Source organism: Brienomyrus brachyistius, chromosome 1 (genome assembly GCF_023856365.1).
Source record: "Brienomyrus brachyistius isolate T26 chromosome 1, BBRACH_0.4, whole genome shotgun sequence".
NCBI lineage: Eukaryota > Metazoa > Chordata > Actinopteri > Osteoglossiformes > Mormyridae > Brienomyrus > Brienomyrus brachyistius.
In genome coordinates, this window is record NC_064533.1 from 26192456 (window position 1) to 26210783 (window position 18328).

At 41.5% G+C, this 18328-nt stretch overlaps 1 protein-coding gene across 1 annotated transcript; it reads right to left on the bottom strand.

The window, feature by feature from the left end:
* Positions 1-1950: 1950 nt before the first annotated feature.
* On the bottom strand, positions 1951-17426 carry pxdc1b (PX domain containing 1b). Its single transcript, XM_048972113.1, has 5 exons — positions 16968-17426; positions 7421-7512; positions 7164-7281; positions 5698-5809; positions 1951-4428 (listed from the first exon to the last, which is right to left on the bottom strand). The coding sequence occupies exons 1-5, from the start codon at positions 17221-17223 to the stop codon at positions 4299-4301; spliced, it is 708 nt and encodes a 235-aa protein (XP_048828070.1). The 5' UTR covers positions 17224-17426; the 3' UTR covers positions 1951-4298.
* Between the last annotated feature and the right edge of the window lie 902 nt (positions 17427-18328).

The following is an 18328-nucleotide window of genomic DNA, read 5'->3' on the forward strand; positions in this document are numbered from 1 at the left end:
CTATCATCAATACCAGAACTCGACGAGAAATGAATGCAAATCTGAATGAAAAAAAATGTTGAGATATTACATACTGTAAGCATGTGGAAACAATGCATTGACGAATGTACACCATCATCAAAGCTAAAGGCAGTCCAAGGAAATATTAAAGTATGTGACTTTTTTTTTTGGCCAGGCAGTGCATAATTAACTACTTCAATTTACTGTTTACATTTAACTAGAATTGATAGAAATTTAATGGCTAGATGTTTTCATTGAGTTTCAAAAAGAAGCTCAAAACAAGTTCATTACGCTAAATGACATTTAAGATATGCCAAATGACTGTTGTAGTCAGAGAGACAAAATGGAAACCTGCGATATGACCCTGAATGCTTTTCTCGCTTTAGAGTCTATTCCCACACGACACGTTGTCATTTGTGACGGATTCCACATTTGTCAGCTACCACCACAACAAAAAGTGAAACGGAGTTACCAGAACCATGAATGTCAAATTCGCAGATCTGGAGAAGAGACTATAATTTCACCGATTTATGTATTCAAGGGCCTCAGTAAAGTGCCACACCCCCCTGAATCTGCCTCAGTATCCATGCCCCTTCTGCACCACTGGTACCCATTTCTCATGTCTGCAGGATGGTCGTGAGACTGCAGACAGTTATCCTTTTAAGGATGAAGAAGAAGATAGCCTGCAGGGGTCAGTTTGGTGGAACTTTTCCTCGTCGTTCGCATTCATGCATTAAAGATGTGCTCAGTGACTCAGTCCGTGTTTGTCAAATGCATACATTGTCCTGCTTGGAATCCCTTCATAGCCTCCATGGTATTGGCAGACAGTGTTTTAGTTGGTAGTGTGTCTTGCATTTTGCATGGTGGCAATACTGTATCTCCACATCTCCAGAGTTGGGGTTTGAAGTTTCACTGCATGTGAGAATTTGCATGTCCCTCCTGGGTCTATACAGATTGCCTGTGTATTCTTTTTTTCTCCTAGAGTCCAGTTAGATGAATTCGCACCTCCATATTGCTCATAGTCTGACTCTGTGATAGACTGGCATCCCATTCAATGTATCCCTTGTCTTGGGCCCTAAATATCCTGGGTTAGGCTCCAGGCCCAGGCTGAACTGGATTACAATTTGATCCTGGACCTTGGGATTCCCAATGGTACCACAATAAATTTTGCTGACCCGTGAATTGATCCAGGGGTAATTTTTCCAGACCACTGGGAAAATACCCAGTATGCCAGATGGCCAGTGTAGTCCTGCTCCAGCTCACTGTGACCCTTTAGTAGTAGTTATAAAAGAATTATATTTTATCAATATCAGTCATTTGAAGTGTTTTGAAAGATGCAATTGAATGTTTAAAATATGAAAATCACCATGTAGCTATCTGCACACTGCATTAGTAGGATGACGCCCTAATCCATGTCAGGAGTGACACTGTAAGCTACGACGGGGTTTGAAAGCTACCATTTTAACCATTTCAAATAAAAGTACCCAGATTTCACTTAAGGACTGAGTTCTTGCTGTGTACTGATTGGTCAGTCTCCTATAATCACGCATGTGTCACTAATGTTACTGTGATGAATCTTTCAATCAAGGAAACAAACCAGTATGCACTGAACTGAACTTTTTAGCCAAGCACAGGAACCCTTCAGTTTTAAAGTCGTTTGTAAAACCTGAAATAGCTCATAGGGTCCCAGATATGGATTGGGTGGTTACCCTCTGTACTAGTCTCCCTTTTTTCGTATGGAGCGGTTTTACCACAAGATGGCAGTGTTGCAGCACATTATGAAGTTCTGCTTAAGACCTCTACAGACTACGCAGTTATGCGATCCAGTGAAGTGACCACCTTCCCCTGAACGGAAATGTTTGTGCAGTGCTTCAGATCGTCGGTATTCCTATCCTAAAGTTAGAACTGAAAATTCCACTGTATTTTTACAAAGCCACAGAAGAAGAAATGTAATGCTTAAACAACCAAAGGGGGTTTTATTATAAATTTAGGGCGTTACACATTATAGCATTTGAAAAAGGGACTCAGTATTATAAAGCATTTTATACATGACAGTTCTCAAATATCATTAAAAAAATTCCCATAGTACAAAATATAACGAATGTTGCAATGGTGACTAGGATTGATTTTGTGGTTCATTTAATTTCATTTTCCTCACAAAAATGTAATATGTACTTTGCACATAATTCTGATGATACTGTACATAAAAACAGCAATATTAGCTTGGTATGCTTGTAAATACTGTATCTAGGAAAAAATAAATAGGACGCTTCACATTACAATACATTAAATTAAATGCTAAAAATAATTTTTAACTTGTAATACTGGTAAGTTTCTTTGTGGTCCAGTCTTCCAGAAGATTATGACTGGATCACCCATAGGGACTAGTTATTCTGTCTGGTCTTCGACATGATTGGCTACAAAAAGCAGACAATATGGCAGATTACATGTTAGAGGCTCCGGTACAACTGAGAAATCCACTAGTGGCTAAAGTCCATTCACCATTTGTATGTTTCTCGTATTCGACGGTTCAAGAAATATAGAGCAATTACTCCTGGTTAGACGTTCTCAAATACGCTTTAATGATCTCCACCCTCGGTAAACTGCTCTGTCCAGTTTGTTGCCCGAGAGGAATGAAAAAGCAGGGAGCATCGGGCTGAATAATTTCGCGCACTGAAAAAGAGCAGCCCTTTCTCACGGGTAAGTGAAAGACATGACCGCTTTACTAAACAGAGCCACTGAGAGTGTGCAATCGAGCTCCACCGCCAAGTTTCTAGAGGCATAGTATCCAGGCCTCTGGATGCTGAGAAACAGGTAAGCATTTTGCTGCGATTCGCAAAACAAGCTAGCACCGCTCAGCTGAAAGTACGCTCTGACCAGTGAGCTAGTGTTTAATCCACAGCCATAAACGTTGTGCAAATTAAATAGCTAATGGTTTGTTGAAAGAAAAAGTCAAAAGTCATGCAGTCATTCTGGGTTCAGCCATGAGATCTGGCCAAGGGACTATCGAGACATGGAACCTTACGGTTAACGTTATATTATAGCTACCTCAACACTATCTACTCAAATGCCTGCTTCCGCTGTCTAAGTTCCATTTAATGCTTTCAGTCTTAGAGAAAGTAAAACAATATTTAGCCATCTATACAGCTGCTTGCCACACAGTCTAGCTAACAGCCCATGCCGTGTTTCTTTTATAGACAAAGAAATGGTCTGTCTTTTGAGACACAGAGCATGCTAAGCACTCCTACACCCCGACCGCCAACATCTTTTCCTGGGTCCTTCCTTACACAGAAGTTTCGCTTACAAAGGCATCAGCAAAGGCTTCGTTCCCATTCTATTCCCCTGACAAGCAGTGGCGGCTTTTTCAAAGACTGCAACATTCCCTTAAATGCTAATTGGGTTAATTAAACAAAGCGGCAGCAACTGCTGGACACACCAGAGATTAGCGGTGTGCTTTCCACTTCTCCTAATGCAAAAGACCTTTGTAAGAGATAACCTAGAAATTAGGTCATTCCCCTTAGAGTAAACATGAATGAATGATCTAATCTGCTTCTTCTGTAATTGTGCAAGAGTCGAGCTGGTTTAGAAAACCACACAAATTGGTTTCTGCCAGAAAACATTTACATGTAATACTAGCAGGTCCAGTTATATTTGGGTATGGTCTTCAGTATCCTGTCCATCTCATTAATGATTCTGTCTCAATGGATCATTTAGATTTCTGTCTCTCATGAATAAAAATGACAGGAACGACAAATGATGATACTGCGTCTAGGAGGACATTTGAGGTGAAGAAGCACCGCTGGTAGACGTAGTCAAAGGCCGCCGATATGATGTTGGTACTATCCGGGAAGAGTAAGTAAAGGATCCATTGAACCTTTGATTTTATGCACATACACCCATAGTAGGCAAGAAAAGTCTTGATTGAAGGTTGAAGTGCTGGTAGATACATCCATAATCCCAGCTTCAGCATTCATCCTTGAGGGTGCCAGCAGTCGCCCCTGGAGCGATCTTGAGTTGGACTCCATACAAGAAGATAAACACACAACCACGGTAGGGTTAGGCACATATGGAACTCAAAGCACCATATCCATGTTAGGCACGAGGAGAATCAGGCAAGAAGGAACCCCAGTTCAGCCCCTCCAAAGTAGTTCTGTTGTCAGTCATCCTGGGTCTCTCTCCATAAGATCAAGGCACATCTAAGCAGAGCTTGAAATGTTGACTCCAATTATGGGAAAGAGCAGACCGGTGTGCAACAGGTGTGTGTCTGAGGGGGCAAGGTCATCCGTATGTGCAACATGTCACTCCAGGATGTCCGTCTCAAAGGGAACTAGGTGGTAATAAGACAAGTTGGTGACATAAGCCTGTGTGTCGTCATCATTGCCACTGTGGTCAGGCTCAGAGGCCGGGAAGTCCCCACCATTCTCAGACCTGGATGAAGGAAGATACCGGCAATGATCATCCTGTCTACATCTGTTATTCAAAATAATTTTACTTTGTACCATCTCACTAGAGTTTTAAAGAAAATTGGGATGGTATTTTTCATAAACCCTGTCTGTTCTTAGCACTCCTGCTCTAAAACAGTTGAGGACATTAAACCGATCCTAAATACTAATAACAGCCACACACAGAACAGAATGCACAGTATGTTAAAAATACTTGTTATGACCTGACCATCGCGACACAAGTACCTTTCCTCTAAATAACTTCTTGTTTATTGGCGCCATGTACTGTAAATGTAACATATTCCCAAAGCTGCTTATCAGTTAGCACAGAAGCACTTTTTCAGTTTCATTGACTAAAGGGGGGATGAACTTTTAGGATCAGGCTTGCTGACCTGTCTTAGCTTTACAAATATTTATTGCAGATGTATTATGCCAGTTAATGAGCATGGGTTTGTAGTTAAGGTGCAGATTCTAAGAAGGATCGTCTTTAGGTTAAAGTCAAAGTTAAGACCATGCAGTGTCCTGTTTCACCTATTTTCAGGACCCTGAATGCAGTCTGACCTGTCACAAACATCTGTGTCACAAACATCCCCTTCGTCAGCCTATAAAGCAGGGGCAATAGTAGGATCTTTAGGGGGCTCAGCCCTAAGTAGGGTTCTTATTTTCAATCTGGGGCAGGGGCATCCATGACATTTTGTACGAAATGTTTACAAAAAAAAAACAGGATAACCGCTAAATCAATTTTGAAAACAACTTTTTCTGGGGGGGCTGAGAAAAAAAATAAGGTGGCTGTAGCCTCCCCAGACAGGGTTTAGAATCGCCTATGCTTTAAACTCCAAATAAATGCTTTCATCAGCAGAGAATGGAGCAGGTCCTCGTTAACAGTACATAAAGTTTCTGTGGTGTCCAATCAAAATTCACTTTTTTTAAGTAAATTTCAGTATGGCATACTACAAAAATGAGTGTATTTATACTTCAGCTATGCCACAAAAAGATAAAGATGTCGGACAAACTCACACATTTGTGACCCATCACCATGAAATTTTGTCAATTTCACCCATAAGACTCATTTCGTGGTGATGGGTCACATTTTACAATGCCTTTATTATGACGCCATTCATGCAGATAATTCAGGTGCAAATTATTGTAAGGGTTCACAACCCCTTTCCCACAACTGTATAATTGGATTAGGACACAGATGGCACTTAAATAACACCAGAGTCTTGAGAAAATCCTAATGCTTACGGAGACTCACCGATGGTCTGCCGTCTCTGCAAACAGCTGCCTCTCTCTGTCGCGATGGAGACTCTGATCATACAGAATGGTCTCCGTGTTGGCGAGACAAAACCCATTAGACCTCATGATCTCTAAAGAAAAGTGCAAGTTATTTCATCTGCAAGAAATGAACTATAATAATCCATGAAAAAGAGAAACCACAACATCATCAATCTATACAATTACAATCCTAATGCATTACTATCATTATGCATTCCTACATATTTTTGAAATAATGGAAATAGTTAATTTGGTAACACTTTACATTATGGGGCATAACTCAGTTACCATAGAAGGACATTTCAATGAACATATCATGAACAAATGAAGCCTACTTGAGTTAAAAGATGCGTCACGATTCACTGATGATAAACAAACATGAGATCAGTATTTCTTCTGTTATTCATTACATGTCCCTTCACTAGTTCCTTAGAAGTTCCTTCAGTAGTTCACAAAGGTTTACAGAATTAACAGATACAGTAACAAATATAGTAACTGCTTGGGATAAAAGATGCTTCATGATTCATTAATGATAAACAAACATGCAATCTGCATTTATCTTGTGTTATTCATGACTTGTTCCTTCAGTAGTTCACAAAGGTTTACATAATTTACAGGTATAGTAACAAATACAGTAACTGCTTGAGATAAAACATCACGATTCATTAATGATTCATTAAAATAAGTTTAGTATGTGACTAGGAATTAGTCTGTGGTTAATTAATGCATAAATAATAGCATAATGTTGTTATTTGTGCCCCGTCAAGTAAAGTATTACTGTAAATTTAATTAAATATTTAATAACTGATTTAATTGCAAAAACTTTACTACTAGAACAATTTTAGCATCAAACCAGCTCTCCAGATGCCAGAGTATTTAAAGTATAAACTATCATTTCAATGATCATGTGCTTACACTATTTCGTAAGTTATGCAATTTGAAAAATAATGTTTGCCAATAATCAGGGCACCAGATAACAGGAACTAGGTTTGTAAGCAGAAAGTTTAAAGTAGAAAACCCAAAAAGCTCTATATGCTTTGGGGAAGTACATGATCTTTAACAAAATTACAAGCTATGGTTCGTTAAGCACGCTCTGAGAAAATCATTTAGCTGCATTATAAATGCTATGCATGTTGGCTCAGTGGGTAGCACTGCTGCCTCAAACCTACAGGACTGGGGTTGAACTCTCCCTGCTGTGAGCGTGTGGAGTCTGCATGAGTTCTGCATGCTGTGCTGGTTTCATCTGGGTACTCCTTTTATCTCCCACAGTCCAAAGGCATGCAGTGTCTACTGGTGTCACATACTGTACACCCATAATAGGCAAGAAAAGTCCTGATTGAAGGTTGTCTCTAAATTGTAATACTGTCTTTGTATGAAGCAAAACTGAATCTGCAGGTACTTTTGCCGCATCATGAAAAAGACACATGGCAACATGTGGCTGCATACCAGATATGTTAACTGTGCTTGGAAAGCAGGGCTGGATCTTGTGCACATTGTCGTTCCTCAGTACCTGGTCCAGTGGAGACCGCTCAAAGAAGGTCAACACGACCTCTGACCTGGAATACTGCGTGTCACAGGAAGCATGTCTTAGTTATCGGGGGGGGGGGGGGGGGCAACATCACAACATGACAGAGATGTGTATGCATGCGTGTGGCTGCAGGGGACAGCGTTTCCATGGTGACCGCACTCATCCTAGGACACACCTTCCAGGGCATGTTGATAGTATTCTTCAGTAGCCTCTCTACTTCATTCAGCTTTGTCTCTATGTCACTGGCCTCGTTAATCTTCACAAGCCCTAGAGAGATGTAAAATTATAGCTTCAACAACACACTGCTTGCTCATAGTCCCAAAGGCCCATACTGGACATTAGGTAGGGAAACCCCATCATTTACTAGGGGTAATTTGAATAAAAACAACAAAATCCATATGTTTCTGTTCATTACTCCCTAGCCTCAGCCTAATGATGACAGATGTTCTCAGACTCCCAAAGTCATTAAACTTTAACAAATATATATACAGTATTTACCTAGCATAAGTGTAGTTATAATGCAGCATTACACTGTGTAATAATGCTTCAATTGGTGTGAACCACATCCTACTGTAAATATGGTCTTCAAACTAGGTGAGGACACCTATATAAACATGCTGGGAGCTGATCTGAAACTTCAGCCCAGGAGTCAACTCTACTATTGATCCAGCCTACCGGAAACAGGAAGTAACATCACTCTACATAGCCATAGGATTTAAACCAGCAAAACAGCTTATATCTCAAATAGCATATAAATCACATAAACAGACATGTAAATCAATAAAAAGTAATATACACTAAGTGCAGTATTAATTGATTCTACATTTGCATCATTAAAAAAAAATAATATTTCAAAAAGCATACACCAAAGTTATTAGAACTTTATTCCAAAATCATTTTGTTGGTAGATTTCTTGTTATGCTATTTTGCTGTAGCGATGATTAATCACAGAATTTTAGCCCTAATTCCTGAGACCTCGGTACAGTCAGGTTAAGGTTTTCTACATAAAATGCTGTGCTTTTAAAAGTCTTGGGCAGTGAAATGAAACTGTCACGATCGGGGAAGCAGGAACAGGGAGTCGCAGGATTACAAACAGGGGGTTTATTTGGAATCAATCCGATACAGGACAACGAGACACGTAACGTCAACGACAGGAGTGGGGAAACAAACTCTGATGTGGACTTAAATACACTGAACTAATCGGAAAAAACGCAAAACAACTGGTGAACACGGGGAATCCACACGGGGTAGAAGAGGGGGCGTGGCCACACGGGGTAGAAGAGGGGGCGTGGCCACACGGGGTAGAAGAGGGGGCGTGGTCACACGGGGTAGAAGAGGGGGCGTGGCCACACGGGGTAGAAGAGGGGGCGTGGCGCACGGGAGGATCGGACGAGTGGGGCATGACAGAAATGTTTCAATGATCTTCATGTTGGCATGAAGATCAGTCCAAAGACATGCTGAGGCTAATTGGAGTTGCTAAATTGCCCGTAGGAGTGCATGTGTGTGTGAATGGTGTGTGAGTGTGCCCTGCGATGGGCTGGCACCCCCATCCTGGGTTGTTCCCTGCCTCATGCCCATTGCTTCTGGGATACGCTCTGCAACCCCCGCGACCCAGTAGGATAAGCGGTTTGGAAAATGGATGGATGGATGGATGGATGGATGTCTGTCAAAGTATGTCAGCTTAGCCATTTCAAAACCTCTCCGAAAAACACCACGGTATTTTCACTTACCATCCTATACACCCACTTATTTTCTGATTGTGCCATTATTCCCCGTTGTTTGGCTAATCAAAATCTCATTGACTTAACTAATTAAGTTAAGTAATAAAATGAGCTGGTGGTGAAATTGAATGAATGTATGGAATGCCTGAGGTGCCCCCTGAGGAGAGGTTTGGGATCTGAAGCTGTGTACTTCTAGCTATCCAAACAGAATTCAGTGACTTTCGGAGAACCATTTTTTATTGTTTTACTTATGTGTCGTATTGTATATATGCAAGATTGTATCATCCGCGATGGAGCTAATCAATGAGTAAAACTGCAACAAAGCACAGGAAATGAACACAGCCCCATGTTATTAGGGTTGTGTATGAGCTGTAGGGCATAAGGTAGGAACAACAGATGGAAAACAGGATAAAGAACGATCTCTGGCCATGATGCATGACACCTGCCAAAAACAACAATTTCATGATGACATCACAGTCAAGCCAGGTCAGAGAATGAACTGCCATGCTGTGATGTTTATTCAACATTGATGTCAACTCACTGATTTTGAGAACAGATGATTAGATTAAGGTCATAATCGTACAATTAAAAAAAAACATATAAATATCTTACTAATGGGAATGTTATATTGGCTAATAACTACATTCCTATTGTGTGTTCACTGTGCATTAAAGTAATTTCAACCGAATACAATAAGCTTTCAGATTTAATATGGGTCATGGAGTTCGGAACTGAAGAAACAAATTACACGTCAAGCTAAATTGAAAACACGCCTGCGTGTTACAGCTGCGATCCATCATGGAATCCAGCCCGGTTTCCGTTGGCATATCTGCACGTCAGCTTTTAAATGTGACTTGTAAAGTGAAAGACAGAGAATAGCAACTCTGCCTGAAGTGGGAAGGGAGGTAATTTGGGACAAAAGAGTCTGAATCAAGAGCATCTGAGTGCAATGATGACCAGTGCAATGATGCCTGCTGTATTAAACTAAAATCTGGAAAAGACACCAGACTCTTTGTAAAATTTTCCATCTGCAGGCCTATCGCCTCCCTTTATTGCCAAGGTACTTGGAAAGAGTCCTACCAATCAGTAACAGGAACTCACAAGACGTTTTTAAAAATATCCTTCAGGTTTTATATTTTTAGGCAGCAGTGAGGCTGCCCTTGCGCAAGATTTCTCAGACCCTGGTTCTCCTTCAGTCCTCATTCTTCTCAGTCTCTCAGCAAAGCACATTTACACTAGTGTTTCCCAATTTGTTCTTCATGGACCCGCAGATGCTCCACATTTTTCCTCCCAGACAGTCCACTTTTTGGAGCAAAAATGGCAGAGAGCTAACGGGGAGCAAAAACATGGCCCCTCTGTGGGTCCCTGAGAATCGGGTTGGGAAACACTGCTTTGGACTATAATATCCTCTTGAGAAGATTAATATTTCTAAAATGAACACAACTTACTGTCTATTGGAGAATTCCGGTCAGATGTCATTTGTCACCTGCAGTGCCCATTCTGTTAATCTACATGCCACCTCTGAGACAGAACCAAGAAAGGACTGCCACTTGGAAAAGGTCTAGAGCCGGACTGATGCAACTTCCTTGCTGAACTGTGACAAAACAGAAGCCATGTTACTTCTCACAGCTGAATCGCCATGCTCTTTCGCATTCTACCTCATCTCAAGTTTGATGCCTCTCATAGGTTTTCTGATCAAATTTCAAACATTTTCACTTATAAAGATTTTCCATAATAAATCCTTGATTCTGAAACCTTATTTATGAAATTGTTTCACCGTGTATCGACTACGGTACGGCTCTTTCCTGTGGCGTCGCCATGTACTCATATCGCTATAATCACAATTACAACGGCTTCCCATCTAACAGAGAATAGACCATTAAGTGCTCATACTGGCAAGGGACCCACTCATCTTACCAGTCTCCTTTCTCCTCAAACTTGCACATGTCCTTCTAATTCCAAAACCAAACCATACACTATGGGCAATTGTACATTTATGATCTTTACCAAATGAATTGTTTTGCATTTATTTAGCTTTTGTCTAAAGTAATGCACAAATGAGAATCAGAGAGCAATTGAGGTCCCTTGCTCAAGAGGCCAAAAATGACATCACTCTACCAGCCACAGGGTTTAAACCAGCAACTATCCCACCATGGACATGAGTCCTATCATGCATAAAACTCACTGCATCTTTGGAACCGCTTTAAAAAATATCTTCTAGGTGAGTCTATTAATTGTAGCAATTCCAGTGGATTCGCCATTATTGGGAAGCAATATGATATTCTGATAATGAAAAGAAATATAGAAATCGATGCATTTGCTAAAGTGTTATAGCAATGCACACACAGAGAACCATTGATTCCAGTATGAAATCTATTTAAAATCTGCTTTTAACTTTCCCCCAGTCTGCGTCCTCCCTCTTCCCTATTTCCTCCGTACAAACCTCTGACCTAATCTTTCAGAGCTGCTTATCCAATACAGGGTCGCAGTGAGCCCAGGGCCAAAATCAAGGAAACACGGGGCAGGAGACAATCGACACCCTGCAAAAGACTCATTTAAGGGCAGAATTCTCAGGTACGCAGGTGAGAGTCATACTGTTCTGTATTATGAAAATGAGCCTATGACCTGTATACTGATACCAGCTCAACACACTATGAATCAAACACTTATGCAACTCCTCCCTTTTGGTTGTACCGTGAAACAGCTTCTTGTTTAAACAAAGAAAATTTAGGCAGGAATACAGTCTGTGGCAGTGGAAGGCATCCAATACAGGTCATGGAGAGCCGTGAACTGTGACAGATTTTCATTAACCCGCCTTTTCAGCCACAGCATCGGAGGAGGAAAGTCTTTGTACACGTTCGCGGCAAACTGATTGCAAGCTACTGTTCAGCTGGCATCCGAGGGCATAACGGCCATATTGTTCTCCGCACTGCTTCCATCTATATTGTTCTGAATTTTCAGAGAAAGGCCTACTGTTTACCAACTAGCCTATCCCGCAAATGCTGATTAATGGTTTCTGAGGCGTGCGTATGTGGTCATTGCATACATAAGTGTTTCCCAATCCAGTCCTTGGAGACCCACAGTTGGCCCATGTTTTTGCTCCCTCTGAGGTCCCTACCAGACAGTTTATGCGAGCTGGGAGGAAGCAAAAACGTGAACTGTCTGCGGATCCCCGAGGATTGTATTGGGAGACACTGGCATAGAAGAAAAATGAGGTTGGCTAACGAAACTCGGCGCATTCAGTGTTCAGGGTTACTGTACGAAGGCTGTACCGCTATCGTTCAAGGCCGTATTGCTTGCTCATGAGCAAACTCCGTCCACAGAAGTCATAATTAATAGGACTTATACTTAAGCTGTGAATTAACAGCAAGTATTTCAGTCAATCAGGGTAATCCACAGCAATCCAGGATCATCACCCAGATCTAGCTGCATTGACTGTCCTGGGCTACAGCTGAGGGTCCTGGCATTATCAGTGCCGAAAAATGTAATAGTCACACTTATTAATTCTGGCCAATGTCTGATACTCTCCCCTGATTGGTGGATAATTAGCATATTATTGTGGGATTTTCTTTCTCAGTACTAGTAGCAGTGTGGTGTGGTGTGGTGTGGCGTGGCGTGGCTAGCCATGTCAGCCTAAGGCCCCCAGAGAAGTTAATCTGTCCCTGTCTAGCAGGTCAGTCATGATTCTCTCATTCCCTCTACTGACACGAATCTGTGCGATATACTGTACTTCCTAAGCCTTGCCCTGGCTTCTCTCCCATAGTGGTGCCATTGTTCATTTCCTCCAGATTGACTCATGTCCAATCCCAACAGCACCTCACTTCTTCAAGAATGACACAGCAGTAAGTCCCAACCTGGCGAAGACATTGTGCCCAAATCAAACTTCTTCCCAGCAATGAATCAGGCCTAAACGGGAAGTGCATTTCAGGGCAGAATTGCTGAGTGCTTGACTAGGCTCAATAAAGCTTAACTGACCCATTTTACATAATTGACAATATAACAAGAGCAGTTATATCAGTTTGGTTCAAATCATCATGTGACATTACAAAACCCAATAGAGCAACTTCTGGCAGCTCGACCTGCCGTGTTTCCCAGAAAATAAGACAGTGTCTTATATTGCTCTAAAACAGGTTAGGGCTTATTTTCAGGTGATGTTTTATTTTCCCATGAACGACAAACTACAGTACATTTACCGATATTCATGAACAAAATTCCACATTTATTCAAATACAGACATCATGCCATCTTCTAACCGTACATTTCCATGTAAAACATCTAAAGGTATATTTATTCATGAACAAAGATCTACTGTGTATACATTTACTCAAATATAGTCATCATGTCATCTTCTTCGGGAACATCATCGTAAATCTCCAAGCTCCAAATTCCATCCTGAATATCTCAGCTTTTTCTTTTTGCACTCATCTTGTCTGGGGGTAAAAATATTATTTCCCGTTTCCTGTTTACATATAATCGCATCTCATTCTAGTTACCATACAATCCATGGGATAGTAACTAGGGCTTAATTTTGGAGTAGGGCTTATGTTACGAGCAACCAGAACAATCATGCTAGGGTTTATTTTCCGGGAAACACGGTATATACAGTATATTCAAATAAATCAAAACGTTAAATTCTTTGGGAAAACAAACAAAAAAAGACAAGAATACAGAAAAAACATACATTTAAAAAGCCCTTTTTTTATAATTGACTTATATAATTAACATATCGCTGTCATCAATCTCCAAAAATGAATATCCAGATGGGAAAATTATTATAACATGACATCTGAAAATGCTTTAGTCAAATTTGCTTCAGGAATTTAGGGATCTGGCAGTAATCACCTCAAGGTAACAGTCGCTTTTTGCTGCCGTGGCGAATGGTAGCAGTTAGTCCACTCTCCATTAGAGAGTAACCCTAAAGGGAGAGCAATTACGCTTGTTTACACAGCTTCCCCATGTAATCTCACTGCCCGTCCAGTAATTACAGGACACATGGGGAGCACAATGAAAGCTGAAATAAAGGTGCTGAATGTTCAGATGCCCACATACCCACCAAAGGCGCTGGCGGGAAAGCGAACACCGGGGCCCCCTACAGGAATCAACAGCACGTGTTCTTAATGCAGCCCATTTGCTATCATCCACTGATGCCACGAGTCTGAATATAACCTGAATCTAAGCTGGTAATCGCTGCACGGCACAGGAGGGGAAACCAAGCAACCGACATCCAATAACCTCCAGGCAAAACGCCTAGCGTGCTAATTACTGCCTCTAATGGCCTTTTCCTGTTCTGCTAAAGAGATCTTCTCCAACTGATACAGAGCACCGATTCCGTCTGGTCATGCTCCTTAAGACCCCTCCCCCACCCTGGGCTCAGTCTAAGTTTACACCCATCTATGAGTCTGCATCCACGCCTGGCTCCCAAGCTGCGGGGGCTACCACCAAAAAGGCAAGGGGCGGTTAAATTTAGGATGTCGGATTTCTTCTTCGGGATGATGTGTCATGCTTTCCGCGTGAGCCCCCAGACGCCGTATCTCCTTGTTGTCCTGTTCTCATGGCACTGAGCAGAAACAAGAATGGACCCTCCGCCATATATACTGTATTATGGCTCAAATATACATTTATACACACACACACACTCCTCAAAGCTAATAACAGGTCTTGTGTGGGTAATAATATGGATGGGTATAAACCATAAAACTGCTCTTGTGTGGGTTATAATAATTGTGCACATAAATTTCAGATGAATGCATATTAAAAGAGAAAAATGTAATTAAAACCCACAATTAAACCCATATTAACCGTATTGTAATAAAGACTCAAAATAAAATCTTAATGTATTTACAGACTACTGTAATTCAAGACAACGTCCGGGGAGCACACTTTTACCATTACAAAATTATCTCAGGGTCTGTTTACAGAAACGGTTCAGATCACAAGTTTTACTGCTTGAAACAGCAACATTCTGGCTACAAGGACCGTAGATAAGTAGTTGACACTCAGATGGCCTCACTAACCCCCTTAACAGGCCTCATGCTGGTCAAGCATTTACATTTTATTTACTTAGCAGAAGCTTTTATCCAAAGCGACAAACACCTTTGAGAAAACAGGGTCAGACAGTCCATTGAGCAATTCAGGTTATGGGTCTTGCTCTAGGGCTAAACAGTGACATCACTCCGCAGACCCTGGGATTTGAACCGATAACCTTCCAATCACAGGCACAGCACCCTAATTGGCCGAGCCACACACATCCCAAGAACACAGAGCCATGCAAGCAGAACAGAAACTAGACAAGAGCTTCCTCACATTAGCCTCCTAACCCCGCCCCATGTTCAAAGAGTATTTTGGAACTCAGGCAGAAAGCGGCACTCTGCCTCTGCCATACCAGGCAGCTTTGCAAATCAGCTTCTCCTGACAAAACTTGCTAGGTGCCTCTCAAGCTGCTAAGTGTGTCTGCAGGGGCAGTGAGCAGCTGGTGCTGGCAGAACTGACCGCCATGAATGCAGCTGCCCCAGTGTCCGATCAAGGCCCATGAAGTAAGCCCCAAAGAGCCAGAGTACCCCCCCACCCCAACCCACCCCACCCCACCCCACAACAGAAACCCCCTGATAAGAGAATTCCAGTGTCACATGGAGTACTGCAATCCTCTATCTGCAAAAACTGTGTCACTGATGTGAAACAATGCTGTCACAATCCCAGTACAATACTTGCCGTCACATTTAAATTGGCCAGACTGGCTATAACATGCTCTTACTGGTGAAGAACCGGACACGTCCTCACTGGTTAAATATATCAGACTTGCAATTCATCACACCCAACTGGCCTCAAGAGCTGCTGTAACTTGTTTAACTAAAATATCTTTTTTTAAAACAGCCAGAAAACAGGGATTCATTTGGTACCTCTACTAATTTTTAATGCATGTTTTTTGCGGAAACCTAGGAAGGCTGGATGGAAGGCCAGTCCATCACAGGACACACGACATTCAGAGACACACCAGGAGCTTTTGAACTTATGGAAGGACGTGAGAAAATCCAGTGAAAGCCCTCAGACAAACTTTGGAATCAAACCAACAACACAACCCACAGTGTTGTTACACAGAGTCACTAAATATTAAGATGATGTCATAAACAGAGAGTCGTGTTCAAAGAGTCAACATATCTTATTATGATGTTGTCAATATGTTAATTCAATTGACTTAATCTGACAACAATTCGCCAATGGGACAACGAAGAGACTCTTTCTCCCACTACATTTACAATCATAAAAAGGAAACAATGTTAATTGTGCTGACAACCACTTAAAAATTCAACATTAAGAATTAGAACTAGTTATCTAATTAGACTTAAGCTGCATTAAGATGGTACTTGTTTAACTAAAATGTTTATGCAAATAAACATTAAAAACCCAAGTAGCTACAGAACAAGCCAGAATATCACCATCACATATCTGCAGGATGATAAGCACTTATTTTAAATGAATTTGCTTATCTAAATGTTTTATTCAGTTGTCTACATAACAAGATGATGTGTTGATTCCGTTTAAACAAGAATGCGATGGACGTATCTTTATAATTAGGGCGATAATAATGATTCTTTATTAAATGATCTTTCCAAAAAAATGGGGAAACTACGAGTTTTCCCTTTTTTACGGGATCTTGATTTTTCGTCAACACTGCAAGCACATGACTGATCGTAACGTTTTGTTTACATGCTGATTTACAATGGAACGAGGAGCGTGATTTTGGTCCAAAGAACATAACGTAGTGCAAATCTGGTAAATCTGATGTGGACATTCAAACAGTTAAATACTAAGAGAAACGTAAAGTATTGACTTGGTACTTTTTCCGGCAAACACATATTTTTGACTGACACTTCATCGTAAAGTGCGGAAATCTCAGCTTGGTCTCGGTCGATCTGTAGAAACATATACTTGGGGGACTTTATATGCCGCAGACAGTTTAAAATTTCTTTTTCTTTCAAAATTTGCCCATGGCAAAGTACAGACCTTCTATGAGGGGTGATTTTGAGAGTTGTTTTCTGTCCTCCGGGAAAGACTCCTCCAGCTTTTTCAACAGCCTGCCCAGATCAGAGTAACTCCGGTGCAAGTATAAAATGTTCCTATCTGACCACTCTGTCCGGATCTCGAAGAAGTCCTCCTCTTCCCCTCGCCGGCCGACGATCAGGCGCCGGATCCCGTTCACCCAGCAGTCCTTCACGTACATATTCACCAGCGAGGTGCCCTCAAACACGGCCGATGCCATGCCTGGACATTCAGTCCAGCATCATGATGCACCCCACCCCCTTGTAAAATGCCCTGGTGTCAGAAACGCCCCCCGGGACATTTACCCAGGACTCAGGTCCGAAAGCCCGTAAGCAAGGGCTGATCTCCAGCGTGCATAGCGAGAACCCCCCCCCCCCCAGAGGCGAGCAGGCATGCGGATGCGCAGAGCTCCTCACGGACTTCCGACGCCACGCTGTTACATTGTGAAACGTTAACGATCAGCCCAAGAAGGACGCAATATTAAAACGTGGCGCTGACGAGCACTGGGACAAAAAAAAATAAAATCGGGCCAAAAATGTACGAATTTGAGGTTTTTTTTTGCACATTTAAAGTAACGAGAATTCCAATTAATTTAACTTAATTATGTTATCAGCTCTCTGCAGTACAAATTCGAATAATAATATGCAATTCCGGGTGATTTAATCGGGCTTCAAAATATTGACTTACGTGGTTAATGAGCTTTTCTGGGTATAAGTGTTATTTGCACTATAAAAACAACGTATTTTCCTTGAGTGGTAATCCAGTGCGACGTTGTACCGTATCTCGATCCTGCCCTGTCCTGATGCATCCAAAACTGGATGCCACTATTTCAGAGCAAGGCATGTTCCGCGTTATATTAGTGTTACTGGCTACTTTCTAATTTTAAATGACGTAAAAAAATATTTCATCGTTTATTTGGTCCTAGTGTAGTTTTTATCAAGTTGTGAGCATGGCTTGATTACGATCATACAAGATCGAGAGCATCAAATGGTAAAGTCTGGTAGCGTTCTGAAGCCGTGATTTGTCTAATGTGACCTGGACTCACTCCAGCCGCTTCACTGGCATCAGGGTGCGACCTGGTGAGTCATGTCTTTCGACATATTCCGGTCTATGTAAGTCGATGCTTACTCATTTTTTCTAAATCATTCCACTTCCTCCAGAAGTACTCCACTCCACTACTCCATCCTTACAAAAGTCCCCCTGCCACCCCCTCCCCTTCTTAAAAAAATAATAATCATCTTTATAGTTAGTTTTATTAGATGTGCATTGTGGATAATTTCTCTGTATAAACATTTGAGTAATAAATGTTAAATATCTTAGATTAT

What these genes read in the sequence shown, in the direction of transcription:
- pxdc1b (XM_048972113.1), bottom strand. Translation starts at nt 17,223, where the DNA reads ATGGCATCGGCCGTGTTTGAGGGCACCTCGCTGGTGAATATGTACGTG. An exon ending in AAGCACAGTTAACATATCTG is followed by an intron (nt 5,810 to 7,163) that starts GTATGCAGCCAC and finishes ACTTTTCTTTAG; the next exon opens with AGATCATGAGGTCTAATGGG. An exon ending in GCAGAGACGGCAGACCATCG is followed by an intron (nt 4,429 to 5,697) that starts GTGAGTCTCCGT and finishes TCCTTCATCCAG; the next exon opens with GTCTGAGAATGGTGGGGACT.